Source organism: Cupressus sempervirens, chromosome 5 (genome assembly GCF_028749045.1).
Source record: "Cupressus sempervirens isolate cs-2001-9-10 chromosome 5, ASM2874904v1, whole genome shotgun sequence".
NCBI classification, from domain to species: Eukaryota; Viridiplantae; Streptophyta; class Pinopsida; order Cupressales; family Cupressaceae; genus Cupressus; species Cupressus sempervirens.
In genome coordinates, this window is record NC_143122.1 from 124,891,805 (window position 1) to 124,917,894 (window position 26,090).

At 33.4% G+C, this 26,090-nt stretch overlaps 1 protein-coding gene across 1 annotated transcript; it reads left to right on the plus strand.

The window, feature by feature from the left end:
- The first annotated feature begins 24,716 nt into the window (after nt 1-24,716).
- On the plus strand, nt 24,717-25,657 carry LOC149554825 (uncharacterized). The gene is made up of 2 exons (XM_089829066.1): nt 24,717-24,776; nt 25,109-25,657. The coding sequence occupies exons 1-2, from the start codon at nt 24,717-24,719 to the stop codon at nt 25,655-25,657; spliced, it is 609 nt and encodes a 202-aa protein (XP_089685192.1).
- The last annotated feature ends 433 nt before the right edge of the window (nt 25,658-26,090 follow it).

A 26,090-nucleotide genomic window follows, 5' to 3' on the forward strand; every position in this document is an offset into this window, starting at 1 on the left:
TGAAACAAGAGATATTATTAAGGCTCTCATCAATGATCCTGTGGACCCCAAGGCTACATATTTCAGAATGTCTGAGGACTTGAAGACTAGAATCTCACCTGAGATTCAGATTCCTAAAATTTAGAAGAGAGGAAAGAAAAGGTTAGATAACCTTGAAAAGAAACTTGCCAAATCAGATTCACCTCTCATGCTCACTAAAGGAAAGGGTGATGATATAGAAGAGGAAGATAAATAAGAAAGTGATGAAGAAGGAGATGCAAAAGAATCTCCCAAGAAGAAGGTCAAGACCCCATCAAATTCTACATCAAAGAAACTAGCAAGGTTTACTATTGTGATCACTTCTACTAAGCCTAGGAGGCTAAGGAAGAAATTGAAGCTTAAAGAAGAGAATGGTGATTCAGATGAAGACAATACTCCTATCATCTCTCTCAAAAAGGCACCACCTACCTTTGAACAAAGACTGAAAGCATTAAGGGAAGGAAGTGGGATGGCATATTTTAGATACCTAAAATATGACTCTAGAAGCAAAGATGAGCATAAGCAAATTGAGGATACAATGGTTGAGAAGATGGCTAAGTGGAAATTTGACCCTTCTAAACTCAAATGTTATTCTTTTGAAACTCTTCTTAAGGTTTTTTCTCACCATTGGGATAATGCAATAAAAATAGAGAAAGGCATCAGAGAGCAGACTCTCTGAAAAATAATGCCAAACTTCTTTGTTGAGGATATTAAGGAGGTGATGTCCAAATATGAAAACAAACAGACTCCTAGATTTAAAGCTTTTCAAATTTTGTCAAAAAGGATAGAAGATGTTATGTAGTCCACAAAAAATATATGGAAAACCATTTTTGATATCAAGGAAGAGGGAGCCCTACTAGAGGTTCAGACAATCGAAGAGCTTGATCCTAAAAATATTTTTGCAGAGGTCATGGCATCTCTTCCTGCCACTCCACCTAAGAAACAATCCATTTGGTTGAACATAGTTCAATTGGGAGTGAAGTGACGATTGTGTTGACATTCTAGTCATGTTTGTTATTAGTGACATACACTTATTCAAATTGTGAGTTCATACCGAACACATTGTACAGTTAATAGTGTTAACCAAGAATTTTAGTTGCTATCGAATCCTATAGTTGCTACTAGTTCCTATGGACAGATTTTAGTTTGAACTGAGCAGTTACTAAAGAATTAGTGAACAACAGTGTAAACTGAGCATTTTAGTGTATGTCGAGTTCAATAGTGTAAACTAAATTGTGCAGTGTTTACCAAGCTCTTAGATGATGTGATGCGAGTCTAGTGTTGACTGAGCTATGTAGTGTTAACCAAGAGACTCAATTTATATCGAGCTCAAGGTGATAGTGTTTACCAAACTATGTAGTGTGAATCAAGTGATTCAGTTTATATGTCGAGTTTCATAGTATTCACTGAGTCAACAGTGCAGACTAAGTTCAAGACTACTTGGAAGTGATCAATATGGACTAAGCTTCTACGTCTACTGAGTGCATGACAATGCCAAGAATTGATAGTGGATGTTGAGTATCAAAACCTCACCGAGTCAGTCTTCAAAGCCCAATTTTCTACACCTTGGTCGACTTTGTAATATTTGTGTAAACTTGTATTGTGGCCGACTTTGTAATTATATAATTGGATTGATATATATGTAATGTATTGTATCACATCCAAATCATTGAAAATAAGTAATGTAATCATAAGAGAAGAAAATTAAGAGTGAATTACAAAGGCTACAACAGTATAAGGAGAAATAAAGATTCATCTATCACAGCAAGGTGATTTATACACTCAGAGGATTCTCATTCAACAAACCAAGTTGCAAATTAGAGATCAGCTATTGTTTCATCCTAATAGGTGGATCAGTCAAATCCTTTATCAAGGTAGACCTAATAGTCTTATGTAAATCTCTTTACCAATTGCATACTTCATTGCATGTTGTAAATCATTTTGCAAGGTGGACCTAACATTCCTTATTGCTCCTAATAGGGCAGATCATTAGAAGTGATCATTGTAAGCTGTAACAGGCCAACTTTATACTATAGTACTAAAGTTTGTGGGTATCATCTCCACCCCAGTTTTACTTTCTATTTGGAAGGTTTTTGGGTCGCCAAATCTTATATTAAAGTGTTGTGTATACTTTCATGTTTTTTGGTTTCTCATGCATGAAGTTAGATCAGAATTCATATAAAGGATTAATTGCTAATTGGGATAAAAGTTTGAGAAGTTATGGATTCACCACTTCCCTCTCAGTAACTTAGCTTGTCATAATCTTTCCAACAGATTGTTATATATTTGCCAATCTCTATCCCTATGGTAACTGAGCTATAGGCTCTTACTATTTCAACTGAGCTACAATGGGAGAAAGAATTAATTGACAAAGGCAAAGAGATCACACCTTCATCATCTATGACGAGTAAAGGAAAAGAGAAAATATTTGATGACATAGATCTAGATGAAGAGATTATGATCCCAAATTGGGATCAATCCAATCTATCTACTGAGCAAATGGATATTTTGGGAGAACTATGGAAGAAAAGGGCCAAATAGCAAATGTTAAGGGAAAAAAGAGATAGGAGCAAAGTCTTGGAGGAAATCAAAGAAATATTTATGGATATTCTATCTGTAGAGGTAAATGAAAATATCCCTATAATTGATCAATTGATTTATATTGTACATAAATTCAATGAGGATACAAATGGGCAGGACAAACTCCTTGAGAAAGATGAAAGGAAGTTTGAGAATAAAGTGTTGGAGAATATAGCACAAAAAATAACCATAGGTCAGGTAGAATTGTCTACTTTGATTTCTACATTAGACAATTTTGTGAATAATATTGTTTCTTTATTTGTAAAGTTGAGTGATACAACCAATTTTACCAAGGAAATAAAAGATAAACTAGTCAAGATTGATATGGACTTGAAGGCTAGTATCAGTCAATTGGCACTCAATCCAAGCTCCAATTCAAATAATTTTGTGAAAATCGTATTTTTGAAAGATATCTAGGTAGAGTTACTAAAAGAAGAATCTAGAATAATGGCAACCCTGGTAGATATACAAAGTATGATGCTTCCCCACATGGACATTATGCAAAAAAGAATAGATTGTGCAAAGACATTAGTTAAGGACACAAATCTTTTAAGTGGTAGATCACATGTTGGATTTATCAGAAAAGCTTCAAATTGATCTACACATTCTAAAGGTGCTTCATGATAACTAGGATAAGACCATGTCTTTGATTTTGAAGGTACATCATGATTTTCTTTCTCATTTTGGCATAACCTTGTAAATTTTGGGCATTTGTAACAAAAACAAGGGGGAAAGTATGTAAAGGGGAAAATTGTATGCATATAAAGAGAGAAAGTATGTTTAGAATAAAGGAAATATGTATAGCATAAAGATATGTAAAAAGAAGTTATAAAAAAAGTAATTTTTCAGTTCAAACCGAGTTGTAGAGTCTTTAGTGCAAACCTAGATACAAAACAAAGCATACTCAAAGGTGGAGTTTGAATGAAGGAATTTTAATTTCATATTTTGAGCATGATAACTATTTTTGTCACTAATTCCAAAGGCAGAGATTGTTAATCTAATGGCAAGACATATTGTCAATTAGTGCTAAAACACTTAGTCATTATACGAAGTCAGTAGTGACTGAGATACTAGACAACAATGTTAACCAATCTCATGAATGAATCAAGCTAATAGTGTTAACCTAGTATGAATGAAGCTATATCAACCGAGTTGATAGTTCCCATCAAGCTATAGTGTCAACCGAGTTGACAACTCCCACTAACCTCTAGTGTTAACTGAGTCAGCAAACTATTCTTGTTCCAAGATGATAATCAAGTTGGAAATGCACTGTGAACCAAGTCAACAGTGTCTATCGAGTGATCAGTATGAACTAAACATCTAGTATCAACCGAGTACCATGGTTAGCCAAGGTGACAATGTTGCTTGAGTGTCTTCAGTATCACCTTAGTAAGCCATTAGACCCATGTTACAGCATTAAGTCAACTTGGTAATTGTTTTTGGAACTATTTATGTTGTAGTTGACCTATGATGATATTATTTGGATGTATATAAGGTATTTTTTAATCCAAGTAATATAGATATATGTGTAAGATACTATGAGTCGAAGAACATTGTATACAAGCAATTATGGAATAGCATAATATTTAGAAGGCTACAAGCAATACAAGGAAAGGCAGAGACTCATCTATCATAGTCAGGTGATCAATTTACTTCAAAGGATCTTCATTAGCAGTCAAAGTTGCATATTAGAGATCAATCTATTGATTCATCCTAATAGGTGCATCGGTCCTAAATCCTTTAATAGGGTAGACCTAGCAGTCCTTTGCAGAAACTCCTAACAGAGTACATGTTTAATAGTATTGTATAAATCCTTTCACAAGGTGGACCTAATAGTCCTTCTTTCTCTTAACCAAGTAGATCACCAGAACTGATCAATTATAAGCCTTAGCAGGACAACTTTACTACTGTAGTAGTGAAGCATTGTGGGTGTCATACCCACCCTAGTTTTACCTTCTTTTTAGAGGGTTTATGGGTTACCAAATAAAGTGTTATGTTGTTGTTACCTTCTTTCTTTATGTTTCTTGTATGAAAGTAGATTAGATAACATAATAAAGTGGATTAAGTGATTAAAGTTTAAGTGGGTCCTGATTCACCTCCCTCTCCCTTAGTCACCTATCTTTCATTACATTTCTAACAATTTTAGCATTAAATCTCACTAAATAGGTACACAATCATCATTAAAATGAATTTCTTCTAATTTAAGATAGTACTTTGTCCCTCGTTTAAGCGAGAATATGGAATCGATCTAAACTCTTGGGAAAGTAAAACACATGGCTAAGATAATCTTATTAGGATCAAGGAGACAAAGAGTCGATCAAGCCCCCAAGGGATTGAGACCTTTCTAACTCTAGGATCATAATAAGACATAAATCTCTGACTAAGAGAAGTAGAAAAAGAAGGGGTGTGATTAATTCATCAATGAGAAATGTAAATCTTATTATGAACCATGCAAAAATAAAAAATAAAAATGTGTTACCCATGTATAGGGCTTAGCATATGTTTGAATGTGTTACCTAAATATGATATTTAGCATATTTGAATATTTTACCCATATACAAGATTTACCATATATCTGGATGTGTTACCCATTAATGAGATTTACCATATGTGAAAGTGTAAAAGAAAGAGAGACCCAATCTTTGGGAAACTCATTTCCTCAAGGAATCAAAGGTGCACAGAGAATCTATTCTTTAGGATTTTGCATAATCCATAAAGGGACTTACAAGTGTTTGTGTATGTGTGTGTAGGTTGTCAAATGTGTGTGTGTGCATGTAATAAGTGAGAAGAGTATATGCTCCCACATTAAATTCATTGCTAACACTTTAATAGGAGAAATGGCTTTAACAGACTATATGTACATCCACTTGGAGATGTTTCCACTCTATATCCCCCCCAAGAGAAGAAAATTCAAGGTAAATAATCACATAACATATAAAGAAAATGAAAGGGGATCTACTAAATTTGGGGTCAGTATGATAATAAGATAATATGTGAATATTATTGCAAATGAAATTTTATCATTCCCCAAACAAAGTAGAGCTACAACACAATGGAACAAAGATGTATAAGTGTCACAAAGAAGATTCTTTTTGGGCTACCATCATGGAGACCAAAAAGAGTGAGTGCTACCATGTCACAAATCCAAGCTGACAAACACAAGGACACATGTAGAAATATTGGTACAAGTACAACACATGTAACAACATATACAAGAAGTGAAATGAAAATAGAAGAATGATGTGACATGTCAATTTCTTTATCACCTTGTACCAATGGAGAAACAAGGGTCATTTAAAGAAATCAAACAAATATATAACAAACACAATACATGGGAAGCACATCACAAGCAAACACACAAAATCTACTATGCTACAGAAATCACTCAAGAATATTTCCCACCTCCCGAATATCAATCTATATTAGTTAGGAAAGGTAGAAAATTTGTGAGAGGAGCAACATCGAACACCGTAGGCACAATAGCTAAGTTTGAACAGGGACCCCCTTGAGAGTCTCTATGCTCGAGGCTAGATATAAGTGAAAGTTGTTTAGAAATCATGTTAGGAAAATCATTTTGAAGATCAATAGTATCATATTTGTCATCATTAGAATCAATAAGATCATCTAATGTATCTTCTTCAACAATATTAATAGAAATAGAATACAAAATATGAATGTCATTTTTATCTATCTCATCAATATTATTAACTTCCTCTATCAGCATGGGTTGGTTAAAGGAAGGAGAATAAGAATGAGAAGCAGGAAAGCAAGCCTTATCTCCATATTTATGCTTCTTTTGATTATCAAAGAAATTTTTGTCACATTTAGTCTTGCTATAAAGTCATTGAGGGTCAAGAGACATAGGTCCCTTTCCATCTTCTAAAAAAAGATTAAAAGGAACAACATCGGGTTGATAAATAGAAGGAACCACACTAGAGGGAGCATTGGATGTAGGAGGTGGTTTCTCATTAGCAATTGAAGAATCTGAAGAAATAGGTGTAGAAGGCATAGGAAAAAGACCACAAGTAAGATCCTTAGGCATACTCAACACATAAGTCTTTCTACACTTATGAGCTTGAAACGATTGAAAAACACAATCAGGACGAGATGGAGGTGTGGTAGGAATAGAAGGCCAAAAGTAGTCAAGGACAACACAATACCTAGGCTTGGAAAGATGATAAAGACTACGATTGATTTTCTTAATCTCACCATCATGAGGGAATTTGACGCACTAATGAATACAAGAAGAAATGGATTTCATTGAAGTCAACCAAGGTAAATCAGGATTCACTTGGAATTGATTAGAAAAGTTCAACAAACAAGGTAATGGAACCATGAGGTGGATAAAGAAACCATTACAACTTTGAATCCAAGTAATAGTTAAATCATAAAAGTATTGATGCATTTTTTTGGAAAAAAATATATTCCTGAGTGATGACATTAACAATGGAAGTATGATTAAAAAATTTGACCATAAGAAGGATACTTAGAAATCATATCATCAATGTAAAGAGGATTGTCAAGAGCATGAAAATGGTTAGAATCATCAAAGGTAATAGTAAGGTCTCTACCATGCTATAGAGAAGGTCTAGGCTTAGGTTGAACTTGAGGTTTAGGTTGGATATTAGGTTTAAGTTGAGGTGGAGATTGAGAGACACACTCTAGAATGTTAATGGTATGGTTGGTATGGTCATTCTCTTCCTGAAATTGATCATAGGCAATGTTTATATCAGAGGAAGAAGGTTGAGCAATCACATTAGTATTATGATCAGGTAAAGGATTGGTGTAGATATGAAGATTTTGATTCCCACAATCATGATTATCAAAAAATAGATCATTGGAATCAATCAAGTCTTGAATATTATCTTTCAAGGTATAACACTTTTTAGTGTCATGGCTAGGGCAAGATGATATTGACAAAAAAAAGCTTTAGAATAATAAAAAACTTGATGTTCTAGAAGGAATAAGTGGTCTAATTAGAGAGAGTGTAATACTTAGAAATTATTAACCTTCCCATAATGGAATACAAGGATTCAGAGAGAGGAGTAAACTTACAGTTCATCCCAAAAATAGAGGAAGAAGTAGTGACACCTTTGGATGTGGAAGCTACTTGTCCGTCTATTGTATTCATGGCTTTGTTGATCTTGATATAGTTGGTAGGTTTGTGAAATTTGTTGTTGTTAGGTGTGGCAAGAAGGCAAGATCCTTAAAACCCTAATGTAGCATGAGATATGAAGTGAAATTAAGACTATAGATATAGAAAGTAGATGTACTAAATTAAAGAAAGCAATTAAGTGACTCACCTTGAAAATGAAGGGATATTGGATCTCATTTTCTAATGTCTAAACAATTGTAATCAACAAGAAAATTTGGTTGAAAACCTAAAATAGTAAGATCTCTTAAGCCCATAAATCTTTCGGCTATCTGGTAAAGTCAACCTAAGGCAATAGGGTTGACTTGGAAAGGCCACAGTATGTCCCTACTCAATAGTATCTAGTCACAAAATAGTTTTTGGCTCTCTAAAGTTATGTGAAAAGGGTATTTGAATCTATACTCTATTTTTTCTTTTGATATTTTCAACTTGCAAGAAAAAGGATTTTTGTTTATTGATAGGGGTTTTCCTTAATCAAACCCTAGCTTAGGAATTAACCTTGAAGTTGAAATAATCAAAATGCTAGAAATGTAAAGTAAATGCACAAGTTCAACTTACAAAGTAGGATTTATCAAATCAAATGCGATGAGCTCACTTTATTATTTAAATGGATCAAGAGGATGTGAATGTAGAAGAAGGATGAATGTAGAAGACCTTCCTTGATGACAAGCTTCACTGTCATCAATGAAGGAAGCTAGTTCTTAAAAGGTTGTGGAATGAACATGGAAGAGATGATGGAACTCCCAAATAAACTCCTTAAAGATCCTTAAAAGAGCCTTGAATGCAACAGATCTCCTCTTTAATGGTTTGCAAAAGGATCTCTCTTAAAAATTGCTCAAATGCTTGAATGCTTGAATGCTTGAATGTTTATGCATGATGGATGCTTGGATACATGTGGATTTCTTGTGCACATGAATAATAGATGCTAAATTAGGAAAATGGATGGGCTTATATAGAAATTGGAATAAATGTTATCATGTCAACCAATCAAGCATCAAAATTAACACCTCATATCAACCCCAAATAGGTCCCAAGGAGGGGACCCAATCAGGGATGCGCCACATCCCTAATTACCCATGCTTATCCCTAATTGCCCATGCATGGATGTACTACATCCCTGATTGAGCATGGGTGCACTACGTCCTTGCCAACCAAGTCTAGAAATCCCCAAGAATCCCTCGAGATCCACAAGTCTTTGTTTATGGAAATCAGGTACAAATTCTAAGAAAATCAAATTTTGGTGCATAAAAGAGATTCCAAGTGATAAGAAAGAGAAAAGGGATGACCCAAATGGATAGATCCTACCTTGAGCTTTGTGTCATGAAATAGGAATACCAAAGAGGACCTGTTAGGTCCTACCCCAACTCTATTTAGGAGGAATAAAGAGATATGAGAAGAAAGAGGGAAATGCAAATTAAATGCAAGTCTAGCATTAAATCTCACTAAATGGGTGCTAAATTATCATTAAATTGAAGTGTTTCCAATTTAAGATGGTGCAATTTCCACCTACATCCATTGTAGGTTGTTTCTATTTTAAACTAATACATATACTAAATTGGAATCAAAATAGTGATGAATATCAAAATGACAATTACAAAGGAAGTGAGAATAAAATGCAAATAACAGTAATGGCCTTAAATGAAGACTATGTTACCTTCTCGCATGCAAGGCATGCATACAAAAAAATGGAAACAAAAAAATCTTGGGAATTCTATAGAGTTAAAGAAGGATGTCATTTGTAACGATAGGCTTTGTTGTTATTCATACACTCTCAAGTTTTTTTCTTTCTTAAAACACTAAACTTCTTTCAAATCTCAAAATTAGCTCTGATTCTTCATCAACCATAGCCAAAACTATCAATGTGTGGGTGAAGGTGTGGTGTAGTTTAGGGTGTGTTTTACTAGTAATGGATAGAGGAAATGTCTGGCAACTAGGTTTAAAGGGTTGGATCCATAACTAAAGGGACATAAAAATTGAGAAACTCTTTTATGGGGATGATAAATTTATTGTGAAATGTTGGAAGGAGAAAGAGGGCTTAGTATGAGCAGATAAGGAGAGATTTTTTAGCATATAACATTTGCACTACATTTTTCATACTATGCTATTGCAACTACTTTAAAATTATTCTCAATACCAATATGTTCGCAAGGAAGTGTATTATTTCTTGTATTTAATTTGATCTTTGTTTCCTCTGTAATCCCATTTTCTAATTTCTAGTTTAGAAAGTCATCTTTTGGCTAGTTGAAAATTTTGTTTCATTGGATGGGTTTTTAATTTAGCTTGCATTTATACTTGTGTGTTTCCCATTTAGTTGAAGAGGGATTTTGGGTATCGATGATTTCTGTGGAATTTTGATTAGTCTTGGTTTATGGTAAGGCTAATGTTTGTCCTATTGATAAGCGTGGTTTTACTTTGTAGGGTTTAGCTTTCTTTTTCTAGTGATTTTTTTAATAGTTTTATAAAGCTCCATATATGTTCTATTATAGATATAGAATCATAGAAAAAAATTGCAATCATCAGGTCAAAATATAATTGTTCATTTTAATGACTTGCTACTATTAGAACAAAGATCGTACATTTTCCATGTAAAGTTAATATACAATTTCTCTATATAGTAAGATTTGATTAAATTAGAATTTTATTTGTGTAATTTAAGATTATGGAATCAATCATTGCTTCATTTCAATAGTTATAAAAAAAATTAAATAAGAAGTTTTATTGAACTAATTTAGTTAAAGAAGTTACTATTATACATATTTTATTATTCAATATTGAGTTCAAGGTAGTTCACTTGATAACAAATTTACCTTAGAAAATAATATTAGAAAGGGTTGAACTTATTAAGAAGATGTTTCATATTTTCTTATGATCACATTATTAAATTATTTTAATGAATTGCACCACTTTGATCTTCATATGTTGAGATTGAAATTTGATTCTTTATAATAGTATCAATACAAAAGTATGTTTTGTCATTTAAACATGCATCTTGTATACACCATAAGTCCTATAAGATGGTTTCATGAAATGATTGTTTGGGGGTGTTAATTGATTGAGATGATTATTTTTTTAAATAATTTTATTATTTTAATAGCATTGAAAGAGACATGTATTACACAATTCCATTACCCTCTTAGTTTTTTTCTAGTTAGACTTCCTCGATGTTGGGTTGGGTATTTTTCATGCCTATTTTTTCTCTAAGTTTAACAATCCATAACTTGAGTAAACAAACTTTGATTGGATCCAATCGAGTTGCATTGGGTTTGTTTAGTTGAGCACTTCGATTTGATGTTATTTTTGGAATCATTGGACACATTTGAATTTTTAATGGAGAAAATCAAACAGGATCAATATGCCATGAGCTGATATCCTTATAGTAGGCAACATGTGACTTGATGTTTATGCACATATCATAATGGATATTGTGAGTATGGTGAATATCATGTGACTTGATATTCATGGACATATCATTACTCCTGATATAACTATGATGTGATATCATTTATGGTGGATATCATGATGACGTGATATCATAGTGATATCATTTGTAGTGGATATCATGAGACCTAGTATCAATGGATATGCCACAACTCTTGATATCAAATTGAGGTGATATATCTCCCACACAATAAGTGGATATATTGTGTATAGTGGATAGTAATCATCCTCCCTAGCTAAGATGGAGTGTTAATAATTTGTAGCTTTATCCTTGAGCATTTGATCTCTATCTTTGAGCATTTGATCTCTATCCTTTTCTCTATACTACTCTAATTAATTGCTATGGTTATGGTGGTGCAATGGTAAGGATGGTTGCTTGTTGATGAGGAGGTTGAAGGCTTGAATTCTCAAAATTGCAAAGGTAATTTTGTCAGTGTTTGACCAATCAATCATATTTAGTCAAACCTATTCTTTCTCCAAGTTTAATTGTCCATAACTTGACCAAATGAGCATTGGGGTTTTTTAGTCGAGCACTTTGATTTGATGTTGTTTTTGGAAGCATTAGGAATATTTGAATTTTTAGTAGAAAAATCTTGTTGGATCAATATGCCATAAACAAATATCCTTATGGTAGGCAACATATGACTCGATGTCTATGCACATATTATAATAGAAATTGTGAGTATGATGAATACCATGTGACTTGATATTCATGGACATACCATTACTCTTGATATCATTGTGGCGTGGTATCATTTATGGTGGATATCATGAGACCCGATATCTGTGGATATGCCATAACTCGTGATATCACATTGAGGTGATATCTTTCCCACACAATATGTATATCTATTATGTCTACACTGGGATAATAATCATCCTCCCTAGCTAAGAGGGAGTATTAATGACTTGTAGATTTGGTCAGTTTATTTTGATTGATGAAATCAAATGCATAAGTGGCCTATCGACCTTGAGCATTTGATCTCTATCATTTTCTGTATACTACTTTAATTAATTCTTATGATTATGATTATCATAATGCATGATTAATAATCATACATGCATATATAATTGCTAATGTATATGTATATTATTATAAATGACCGAGTTTAATATAATTATTATTAATCATGTGGATATTAATCTTGTTGTGTATCGATATTATATATTAATCTTATTGGGTATCAATATTAAATTTCGATATCATATTATGTTATTAATAGAAAGCATCAATCATAATATGAATCAATAATGAGTATTGACTTTACATTTAATAAACAACAAACATATCAATTTGTGATTTGATGCAAATTAGTTTAAGTGATCAGTCACGAGACATGTTATATAGATGTCAAATCAAATATCTTGTATTCTACATAAATCAATAAGAACAAAACGTCAATGGGCCCTTGGTCAATTGGTGAAGTTGAATGGGTCACAAAGAGCCCACCAGGGATAAAGGCTTGTTGAGTGCAAGGCTCCAACATCATAAGTGATGAGGTCAGGTCTAAAGCCTCCATAAAAAAAAAAAGCACAAAGCAATATACTTACATAGTTTGGTATCAATTCATCAAAATATATCAATGATATAATATATTGTTCAGATTGATATTGCATTCTCTTCGCATCTCAACAACATTATATTGATATCAGCATTAAGATCATAGTACATCAATATAAATTTGTATTGATATTATATTTATATATATTCAAACTCTATTATTGCGATATTGTGATCAACGTATCATATAGAATCTGCATATACATTTCGAGAACAATTATCAAAATTTAAAATTCCTATAACCTACAAATCTAATCAAAACTTAGCAAAGCACTTGTCATGATAAAATGATATGAAACATCTTAGCTCCTTATAGAAATTATCAAATGTTTTTAGCATCATCCAAAGCACAAATGAACGAATATGAAACGTAAATATGGCAAATCTAATACTAGTAGAGTTCAAGTACATTTCATTCACAAATCATGATTAGGTGCAATGTTTGAGATTGTCTATTAAGACGCGTCATAGATTATGAAAATTGGGCATGCATTCACATAAGATTTCGTTCAAATATACAGAAGACTCAAAAGTTCATTGAGAAGGTAAGTCAGATGTCTTTAAATATAAAACGGGCTGAGCAAGTCAAGCATAAAACAAAGTCTTCCTCATTTAACATTCAAGACACCAAATTCAATGTAGATACGAGGAAAGTCATAAACAAAAATACTCGGTGAAAATTAAAGCTTCAAACACAAGTGTGGTTAACTTGAAGATCATTGAGATTGTAATAATCAATCACTCAAATTAAATCACAGTCTTTAAATTGAATAACATTCAAAGTCAAATGTGAAAAATGTACATCTTGACATTTGTATGCTACATAATGAAGAAAAAATAGATTAGTTGCTCCTTTATGTTAGACACCTCAAACCTAATACCTAGGAACAAATGAGAAAATGATCTACCTTTGCTTTTGGAGTAGATTGTATGATTATTTTTAAAATCACATAATTTGTTGACAATTGGCTAATAGTGATATGTAATTATTGTCATTAATGGCAACACATGATGTACATTTTCACACGAAACCTCGGAAACAAAGATGCTTAGAATTTGGTAATCAAAAAATTGTCTTAGTATAGAATTTGGTTTATAGCAGTATGTTGTTTTGTTTACAACATGTTGCAGACGTCATACTATGACAAGCGAAATTACATAAAGATAGTATACATGTTTGTGATGATGTGCATAACCTCGAAAGCTTGTACGGACTATACGGAATAGAGATAATCATGTTTTGATGAAACAAGACAGCAAAATTGAAAAAAAAAATGATTTTATTTACAAAACAATTGCTTGTCCAATTAGGGCCGACATCCTAAATGTTTACTCTATCTTGAAAAAGTGAATTGTGGTCTTAGCCAACCCAACAGTAATTTATGAAAAGGCATGATATTTATGCAAAGGACTTATTGCGATAAGAGGCGTGTTTGTGAGATTGATAAAGAATTATGAATTGCAAATTGTGAGACCAAACTTTTGTGAAAGCGATATATGTGAAGTTTTATATGAGCTCTCTGGTGATCTAAGATCAAGCTGAAGATCAGAGATCTGTGAAGGAAGGAAAATAATAGTAAATTACTTGATTGAGCAGTGAGCTCTTTTTGTAATTGAAATTGGATGTTTGAGTAGTGGGCTCTTATTGCATACATTATACCACAACTCCTAGAATCTCCTACCAGAGATTCAAAGTCTCCTAACATGGAATGCTTATACTGAATTTGCTCATTGACTCCTAACAAGGTCCATCCTCGAACAAAGAACTTATATATCAATATATTATCTAATGGGTATCATCCCCACCGGGGTTTTCCCTTGGCCAATGTTTCTCTAATTAACAAAATATGGTGTAATGAGTTATCTTTGTGCATTGTTACTGTTATTGTTCAGTATTACTTTACTGTTTTGTTATGCATGGTTTAAAGTAAATAATAATATTCAGTTGGCGACTAAAATTTGTAGATTATTGATTATTGGTGACTAAAATTTGTAGATTATTGAAAAAAAGTTATAAAAAAAATTCAAATCTTATGAAGAAAAGTATGAGCATTATAGTAATGCAGCGAAAGTCCTACCAGAATTTTGAGTCCACACTGAAAAAAATCTAGTTGTAAAATTCTCTTGAAGATAGTGGCAATGAGACACAATAAATCTAGTTGTAAAATTCTCTTGAAGATAGTGGCAATGAGACACAATACAGCTTTGTGTACCGTCCCAATAATATTTATCCAAGGCTAATTCTCATGTTCAATATTTTGAGTACTATTTTTGTCATATATTAGTTTTCCTAATTTTATAAACCTACTAGACCAGGTTTCTTGAACACCTAAAAATAAGTATTGTAAGGAGAGTTGTCCATTTTAAGCAACGCACTAAGGGCCCGTTTGGTTGCAGGAATATGAAATCAGAATTGGCATCCAGAATCCTTGATTTGGGATTCTGGAACTTGAAACCCATATTTTGGTTTTGGGAATTCGATTTAGGCCCGTTTGGTTCACCAAGAATTCAATATGAGAATACGCATTTCCTCTGTTTGGTTGCACATTTAGGAATTGGAATTGGAATACCGACATGAACAAGTTATTTTTTTAAAGATGTGAATGAAATATATTTCTAATACATCATTTTAGAATGATTACACATTACATGAATATTTTTAAGCAATTATATTTATTGTCATCAAAATTGTGGAATAATTGCGTTGATAATATTTAATTTAAAATGGATAATTTTAAGTTATATGTAAAATACAAAAGTAAAAATTTTATGAAGTCTATATAATATGTGAATTTAGTGCTAAACATGAATAATACTACTAATTTCTAATAACTTTATAACTTATTATTTTGAAGAAAATTGTAGAATCTAAAACCAACGAAATCTCAAATTTTATCTAAATTTTGTATTGTAAAATTTAATATAAAATAGAAAATGCAAGTATGCTTCTAATAATACAAATATATAAAATGTAAGGTTAAAAAAATAGAAATAAATATAAAATAACATTTGTGAAATATAAAATATCTTTTAATTTAACTAGAACAATTTAAGTAGTAAGAAACAAATATAAAAAATATTGTACAATATTTAAACAAAATAATATTTTTAATGAGTTGGAATATATAAGAATTGTTGAACATCGTTATATTATTTGTATTTTTCAAATATTTTTTACACAACATAAAATATATTTTATTTATAATTTCTCATATTTCAAATTTTCATATAATTTTCTTGAGATCATTAATTTTGGAAAAGAAAGTCTACTAATTTCAAAATTTAAACTAGGAACTAAATTAAATTTACAAATTTTCTTTTAACTCAACTCATAAAACATATAACAAAGTTCTATCTTTATTTAATTGTTCTCGAATAAGGTTTCAATATACAAGGTCAAGTAAGAGGCCAAAAGGCAACACAAAACATGTAATAAAGTTCTATCTGTATTAAGCTCATTGTCAAAAAAGGGCCCAAAATACAAGGCCGAATAAAAGGCCAATAATTACACATAGAAGGTAGCGTAAAAAGATAATTTCAGCCTCTCGTGCCTTAAACATTTTACACATTTCATCTTTTGTCATTGAACCAATGTTAGCTCTGGCCACCTCTCGTGTCTTACACATTTTCCACTGGTTTTTTTCATTATGAGTAGTTGTAGAGTCGAACCACTTGAAATGTCCACAACCTCCACTCCCCTGCAATACAAAATATTAGTTCATACTAATATTATTATATGTCATTAGTTTGAAATGTACAATACATAACATGTCATAATTAATAACCTTTTTACTCTCAGGACAACACCAAAATTCGCGCCCAAGATTTTTGCTCATGCGTGACACTTTTAATATGCACGCCCCCGCACCACATGGGCAATTATAAATGGGCACAACTTTCGAATCCATGAATCCTAAATCAAAAAATAATGCATCATGTCTTAATTGGTGTAGAGGCCAAACAAGCATACAAACATTCAAGAAATTAGTTGCAAGGAGGATTTATATTGTTATACGTACTAATGTATAAATGTTATGTAATAAATAGTAAGAATAAATGTTTATCAAGTGGCTAAGATGACCTTAACTTGTTTCAGCTTTACTTGGTTCAACTATGGAAAACTTCATGAAGTCCAATAAAGTGAAATTCAAACAGAACACCACCCTTCCACGTGATTTTAAGATGAATTTGATCTATGGTCGTGTTGAACCTACAACAGTTGATATCCAACCAGCAGCATGTTAACAGCAATTAAAATCTAATATCCAACCAGCATGTTAACAAAACAGTTAATATCCAACCAACATGTTAACAACAGTTATATCCGACCAACATGTCAACAGCAGCTCTCCAACCAGCACACATCTCAAACAATATGAGCAACATGATGCAATGGAGCATAGAATTTTCGATACTATTGATATAGAAAAAGAAATGTGATTCATACATTAGCCACAAAGAATTATGAATACAACAAAAAAAAAGTTCAACGCCAAAGTGAGATTACAAAAAGATAGAAAGATTAAGGGCGTCACATAAGTATCTCATTCGTTTCCAACAAGAGTAAGTCTATTCCTTCTTTGAAAAAGGAAGGAACACAACAAATATGGTGCCCTAGGCACCATGACCTCACTCCAGACCCCATTGACAAAATCAAAGGCAATAATACTATAAGGCCTAGCTGAGGTGAGGCAGTAGATAGTCCCATTGCAATAAACTGTGTCATTGGTGGGCGTCCATGGAGCCAACCTCACAACATATTCACAAGGAACCTCCCCATCAACATTCCATGAATCTGCTTGATCTTGGCTTGTGCAATGGCGGAAGGTTTCTCCATTGCTTTGAGATTGGATTGCATACTGCAAAATATTGGAAACCCTGTTATGCGACGCGCTCCCCTGCCCACAGGTGGTTAATTATGTGGTGTTCCATGTTCACTAATAGTCATGGATTTTGGTGCAACGGCAAATGGGCCCAACAATTGGTATCAGAGCCTGGTTTTGGCTTGGTCATGGGTTCAAATCTCCCCGGTGCCTTCCCGACCCGCGTAAGCACCTGGTATGCGCATCGAGGGGGAGATTGTTGGGTGATGCGACACGCTCCCCTGCCCACAGGTGGTTAATTATGTGGTGTTCCATGTTCACTAATAGTCATGGCTTTTGGTGCAACGGCAAATGGGCCCAACAAATCCCCAATGGAACTCCCCTTCACAAGGAGGAAACCCCCAATTGCTGCCACTGGGATTCTCAATGACTTGGGAAAAAAAGTAGTGGAATGAAGTACCACTTATTCAAGATAGGATTATAAGCAGAGCAGCAGTCCCTGCAGTTGTATGTAGACAATGCAAATAGCCAAATATATAATATGACCAGTCTAAATGAACTATTTGAAGATTTTAGACTTAACAAAATTATAAAACTTTATTAGAAATTTTTTTATCAGACCTATAAGATAATTAAATTAAATAAGCACAGGAAACACACACTCCATATCTCACAAAATAAAGCCTCATACCCAACTGGTCAAATCTAATTGTCACATATCAACATATAAGCAAACATTGCGTACAAAACTGTAGCTGTTTCATAAAAGAAAGGAAAGTTAACTTACTACTAATTGAGGCTACTTGGTTAAATGCGGAACACACATAGCATAATTGGGGCTCAAGATTGAAGAATCACCAAATCTTCTTTGTGAACTAAAAGCTGTTGAAGTATTCAAAATAAAATCTAATTAACATGCTGCTGCTAATTCAAGGATGTAACAGTAAACCTCTGGACTGGGTAATTCAAATCCCGACCACAATTCAGAATGTAAGAAAAGCACCTTAGTATTATTTTTATGTTAGTTTTGATAAGTTACTATAAAAAATTAAGGATCTTGACACCATAGTTTGTTCGATTAAAAAAAAAGATCAATGTGAAAAGCTCATAATATCTTGTAAGGAAACACATTAGTATACGTTTTAGCACTTTGCAAATGTGATGGTTCAAAAATCAATCTGCCCAAGCTTCATTCCTATTTTTGCACAGTAAAAATGTTTTGCCCTCAACAATTAAGATCTTATCTTGTGTGCTATCAATAGCATTTATTGAGCTCACAATATTCCTCTTTAGAGGCATCCAGAATGAATCAGCTCTATGAGTAAGAAGAAACAGATCTTGAATAATAGATCTCCAACAATAAGACTTTCAAAAGCATATAGAAATGACTATAATGATCGCCAACAATAGATGGATATATAAAACCATACGATTATATTCAGATCATCAAAACATAATTAACAATGCCAACATAAATATATGGACTGTATAAAATAAAACCATACGATTATAAATCTGTAAATCCTTGGTCACATCCATCGAATGTGATGTGAACCACCAAAATTAAGCAACATCCAACTGTTATAAAATGATGTCATAACTATTTCAAACATAGTAACTAAAGCCCTCAAAACTTCATTCGAACATATTCTGCCCTCTCATCATCATTCATAATCAAGAACCCTTTGGCTCTATCAGAATCAGCCACAAAGGTGTCAAACACCGTAATCAAAGTACCCATACTCAGTTCACCAGTGGCTTTTAGTGCAGCATAGACCTTTTCCAAATCTTTTGTCTTACGCTCTTCACTCAATTCAATAATTTGGAACTTGAGGAGGGTCTCATTTAACTTATCGATTGAATGAGACATCCCGTCCATAGAATTAGCCATACTAGCCTTCATCCTCTTCGGCCTCCTTGAGGATGATGCTAAACGAGTATGTTTCCCAGTTGCTATACTAAACTGATTGGATGTTGGAATACTTGTATCTTTCGCATCTAGATCAACAGTAGCCCCAATAGGTGTATGAATTTCGTCATAAACATCATTAAGATCGACTGTCTCATCCATATTGTGTCCTTCTTCTGCTTCTTGTGCAGTGCCGGCAATGGCACCCTCAGCGATATCATTGCCCACAATCAAGGCAAGGTCATTATAGTATTGGAAAGATTGCCTTTTAAACACTTTCGCACTTTTAAATTCCTTCCTCTGCATGTTGTCAAAGATATGGAATTTTTCATTTGATTATCAATAATAACTTAATTAGTCATTAAATAACATTAAAATATTCAAATGGACATGTTACCTTAAGCAACTCATCCCAAACAGTTTCATCAGCATCCATAGATTGCGTAGACTCATTCCACACAAAACCACTAGTATTTTTCAGCTCCTTCATTATTCTATAACCTTGTTTCCAAGTTTTTAGTTTATTTTTGAAATTGTCCTTAAAAAAGCTCATGTTCATATCTGCATTAAACTTTCTTTCAATAGCTGTCCAAGCTTCTTTTTTGAAGCCTCCCTCTCCTTTCCTTCCAAGCGTGACTTGTTCATGTAGCAAGTCCAAAAGCTTACGTTCCATACATGGTTTCCAAAACACCTTTTTCATAGAAGGTGGTGTTTCAGCGACTTGAACGTCATCATTATCCATGCTCATCAGAAGCGTTGTATATGACATCAACTATTGTGTAAATTTGCAGAGGGTAAGTTAAAAACATGTGTACTATAGTGTCTTGAAAGTCATTACACGTAAAACACAATCTTTTAAAACTCATTTGAAGATAGAAAACGTAATTGTGCATAGACAACTCAAAAGGAGTCAACATCTTAAGTTAGACCAGAAAATAGTTAGCCTATGGTGGATGGAATAGAAAAAAACTCAATGGGGAAATATGCTTGAGTAGCAGCTCACCAAGATTATATATCCCATATCAAACATGAATGAAAATGGTAAGCATAAACGTGAATGAAAACGTCTGTGGACAGCAGCAAACAATAAATTTTAAATCAATTCTCTTGTACAAGACAAACCCATTTCCTCGATACTCTCAATTCTCTGTCATCGCCAACTTTCATCCTTGATTAATGAGGGCATTCACAGAAACATTGATGATATCTTCCTCTACAAACAATAATTTACTATGTTTAAGCCTATATTAATATAATCCTGCCTACACTTTATTAGCATATTTGCAGATTTGCCTATATTAAGAGTACCCACTTCATTAAACATTATCATGCTTATTATCGTTTTCCTTCTTCATCTGACTGATTTGATCACATATATTATGCTTAGTTAGTATAAAGATAGTACTAAATACTATCAATACCATCAATACCCCTAAGCTTCTGTTGCGTACCATCAATACTACTGTCTAGCAGCCGCTTGTAGTTTTCTCCCCAAAATAGTATAGTCTAGTTTAAATCAGAAGATTAGACATTTTGGTTTTTTAAATTTTTTGTTTTGTAATTGCTAATTATGAAATGGATTAGCAGGGGCTATTCTAGTACGTACCTTTTAGAAACCTCTATCTAATTGCAAAGTTGAAACTTGAAATATCTCAAATATTATTCACCTCCATGTTTTGAAGTTTGAGCCACCATCCATCTCCTAGCAATGTAAGCCTTTTTTAACTCAGGAGAAATGCCCTATAACATAAATGATGTCTATGAGTTAAACCAATTCCTGTGCAAATCTTTGTAAAAAACCTCTTAATATTTGATGGAAATGGTTGGTGGCTGAGAAATGATGCTAAATCTGTTGCATTTTTTAGCCTATTATAGAAAGTGTCTATTCTTTCTGGTTTCTTGTTGTGTATGTGCATCTTGCATTTTTATCTTTTAAATATGTTCTTGCTGTATTGGACACTGAGTGCCCAGCAATATTCATAATAAAAATCCCTACCTCAATGATATTTCTTAAGCTAAAATGAAAAATAGATGAACTTCATTTTCTTTAGTATTTAGCATCTATGTTTTGCAATTAATTTTGCTCCCCACGTTATTCAAGAGCATACATGGATTCATAAAGACTACAAATGTTATGCTACAAGGTGTTCTACTAGCATATGGGCTTTCATGCCTTCATCTGTGTCCACGGAACCTTCATCAAACCCGAATGCAGCAAAATCATATGATGCTGGACAGATTTAGGTGTGTCTGATATACTACACATATATTTCATTTATGTCACCCTGAAAGTACATAACTTATTTCTATTTCAATAACATGTGAGTCAAAAATTGGAATGAAAACTAGCAATTGAATTGACCAGCTTAGCAACTAGAATCAGACTCACTTGGATTCTACAATAAAAAGTGAGATTCAGGGAAGAATTTTCAAAATAACCGGTGATTATGTCCAAATGTTAAATAACATTGCATAAGTCCCACAAAAATCAAAACTTAAAAGATATAGAAACATACATAGACAATTGCACCTCGACATCTCTATTACATTCCCTTGAGAAACTTAGAACTATGTTATCAAACACAACTTGAAAAACTACTTGAACTACTTAGAAACTTACAACTGCATGAAAAACTACTTGAACTATGCTATCAAATACAGTGTTTCATTCAGTCTTATGAAAAACTTTAATTCCTTTGCAAGGTAATCTGTATATTAAACTTCTATCTTGCTCCTATATTTATACTAACTGAGCAAGGTATTGTGTACTAAACTGAGATATGGAAAAACACAAGAATTTCTCTTTCAATTTGTTGATTACTAGCACATGTAATTTGTGAAAAAAGAAGGAATCATTCAAAATGATTTTTCAAATTTAGAGTTACAATAAAATTGTCTTGATTGTTGTAACAAGATGCACGAACAAAAAATGGAGTTTACAACTAGTACTAAATACTATGCTTTCACAGCTAAGATGGAGCTCTATAATCATCCCACATCCTTTTTGCTATTTCATCTCGAAACCTCCCCCAATCATCTCTATCATGTTGAGTCATCCCATATGTCTCAAGTATTGATACATCTATCCCCTCACGGTCATCTTCCTCTTCAACATCAACTTCAAAAGTAATGTCGTCTTCTATGGTGATGAAGTTGTGCAGTATGCAACACGCCAAAACAATCTTTGTTTGGGTCCTAATTTGATATGACGTTGCATGTCTTAGGATAGGAAAGCCCTGCTTCAAAATGCCAAATGTGCGCTCTATTGCATTCCTGAGCGATGAGTGCCGATGGTTAAACAACTCTTGTGGAGTGTTTACTGGGTTTGCCCTTGAGAACTCTTTTAGGTGGTAAAGTGTGCAACGATAAGGCGCCAGAAACCCAAGTACATTGGGATATCCAACATCCACTAAATAATACTTTCCTACATAAAATGAGGTATATTAATATATTTTATTAAAAAAACTCATATGCATTAGTATATAAATATATTTGACATACCAGGGGGGACTACCAATGGATCGGATCTTGACAAGGCTAAAGCTAGAACACGACTATCTGCAGCTGACACTTCCCATCCAGCAAGGACATACTGAAACTTATAATCGAATGAAGACACACCCATAACATTTTGTGACAAGTTTCCTTTTCTGTCGCAATATGGAGCTTGCATGTCAACATCAACAGTGACCGGAATATGAGTTCCATCGATTGCTCCCACACAATCCTACATTAGGAAAATTTATAATCAAAAGGACATGCAATAATAGAATTTAGATTCAAGGTAACAAAAGTGTACCAATAGGGTATGTACCTTGAAGTACGGATCGAAACGGTCTTTCCCGCTAATTTATGGAGGAGTGTGTGGACCAGGTGGCAAAAGATAATTCTCATGGAGTGCCAACACTGCCGTCAAGACCTTGTGGAAATATCGGTTGATTGTCTCTCCTGAGTGACCAAAGTTGTGAGCAATCTTACGATTCCTCAAATTATGGCCAAGAGTATGGAGAAACATCACCAGTTGTTCTTCTAGAGTTAAGTGCATGGTATTTGTGATCCTTCCTTTTTGCCTAAGAATATCTGCTAGATGAAAGAAAGCTTGTCTACTCATTCGAATTTGATCATGACAATCAATCTCATTTGAATAGACAATATGTTTATAAAAGGGAGTCTCACCTCTTTTGCGTTTGCATATTGATCTTCTACTTTCTTGTGCAACTGCTGCTATTGATGCGGCAAAGGCTGCAAAACTAACTACAAGAGCACAAATGACTCGTCTTTTCTTAGCAATGTGCCCTAGAATGCGTTTGTCTTTGAGTACATCCATCAACGCCCTAAAACCAATGTAGAGAAACTTTTTATTAGATCCATGGAATTACTAAAATACAAATAATCCCATGTAAAGCAAAGATTAATGGCAGGAGAAAATATCAATTGCACATTTTAATAGAACTAGGAAGCTTGGAAGGGAAATCTCAAGAATGTATTTTTGAAAAAAATATTAACAAGGAAGTTAAGAGGAGAAGCTCAAAATCATATTTGCAACCCAAATCTTAACCTAATTTCTGAAGCAAGAGGAAGAAGGTTAATAAACTAAAATAAATGTTAGTTATTTTAGATATAGGTGGCGGAATAGAGAAAGTGATAGGTACTTGAGCTGGGAATGCGCATTTAGTATTTATCTCAAACATAAGGCTCCATGTTTTTTTCTGTTCTGTTTGGGCAGTGTATTGTATGAAGTATTTCCAATGTCTTTCTTAATGGAGCAGGCAAGGTGGTAGTCTTTCAGAGGAAAGAAACGAGTATGCATTGTTTTCCATTGACCGAACACTAGTAATGTAACCAAAACTAATTACACTTTTCAAAGGATAATAGGACAAAATTATAAACAGTTGCCCTAGACAATATGATTGAAGGATAAAGATATTAGATGTCTTCTCATTTTGCTGTAACATTTGGCAGGCACTAGACATTATTCCAGCAAAGATTCATGAACATTCATCAGTCTTCCTTGGGAGTTATGATGACGTAGAAGAGATTAAGGCTTTATATGCTCAAAAGGAAATAAAAGCCTGAAGTTTGTTGGTTGCATCGCCTACCTGAGAATTGTATTTGTAGATCTGTTTATGGAATTCTGTCAATGATAATGACTAAAGTAAATTTTGATTAAGATGACTCGTGCAGCCAATGTGGTAAAGAAAAATTAAAGGGGTTTACTTCTTATGATATCTACACATGGACATGAAATCCAGATACTCACAGCTCACTTCCTTGTTGCCAGGAAAAGATAATAGGGTATGCACTTTTTCCATCTGTTGTGTACTAAAATGAAAAGTAAAGAAAAAGATTACTTATTGTAGTCTTACAATAGAAATAAAATTATTATTGTTATTGTGATATTGCTATCAGAATTTAACATAATATTTAACAATAGAACTATTATGTTTAGAGGAATTGGAGAAACCAACCAACTTTTTGGATTTGTTATCTTTGATCATTGTTAATGACTAAATGCAGATTTATTTAGTTCTACAACATAAGGCTACAAATACCAATGTATATTAGGAGATCACTGGAATATAAAGACTATAATGAGTATTCAAAATTTTGAATGGACTATGATACAGGGCCAATCTTCAATTGCTGATCAGCTGTCAGAAGCCATAGAATATATCTGTCATCTGCAGGAGAAAGTGAATGAGCTTACAAAGAAACGAGATGAGATAAAGATGAGGATTAACAAGGAGAAACAGTGTTGCTACAACAGTGAAGACAATGTGATATCATTATGTGAGTGTGAGGGATTTCCTCTACTAGTGAAAGTGACCCATGTGGGTTCACGAGTAGAGGTCACAACAAACACCTTGAAAGAACAGATGACGTTGTCACATTCTCCAACCTGGAACAAGCCACAGGAAATACCAAACTTCAAACTAGCTTCCACAACATCAATTTCTAACTACAAACATTCAAGCTACAGAAAATTAGTGAAGAAATGTGCAACAGTACATTCCAAATGCACTCCTCATGCCCATTTACAAACAATTTTTTCTCTAATGTTCTCCAGCAAGGAGCCATACCCTTCTCCTCATTCATGCCTATGCAAATTATATTGTTCCTTTGCAAATCACTATGTCACTTCCCCAATGATTGAATCTCTTCTCTTTGATTTCTGATTTTGTTTCATTCTTTTTCATTCTTGGGCATTTAAAAACACCCTATTTCTCAAATTGTAACTCATAAGCATTTACTTCTTCCACTAGTCCAATTCATTCCTATGCTTGGCACCTAGGACGACATCTCCCAAAAATGGTTATTTGAAAATCAAAGTTTGGACATGGTGCAGCATTAGATGCTCCACTCACCAATCTAGGCATTAACATTTCCCCCTTTCCAAATTTCTGATTTCTGATTTTCTTTCATTTCTGATTTTTCATTTTTTTTCATTCTTGGACATTTAAAAACACCCTATTTCTCAAATTGTATCTCACAAGCATTTACTTCTTCCAGTATTCCCTTCGCAGGTGCCAAGCATAGGAATGAATTGGACAGCCAACGGACAGCCATATACGGCAATGGACAGCCATCAGCTGTAGGACATGGGCATCA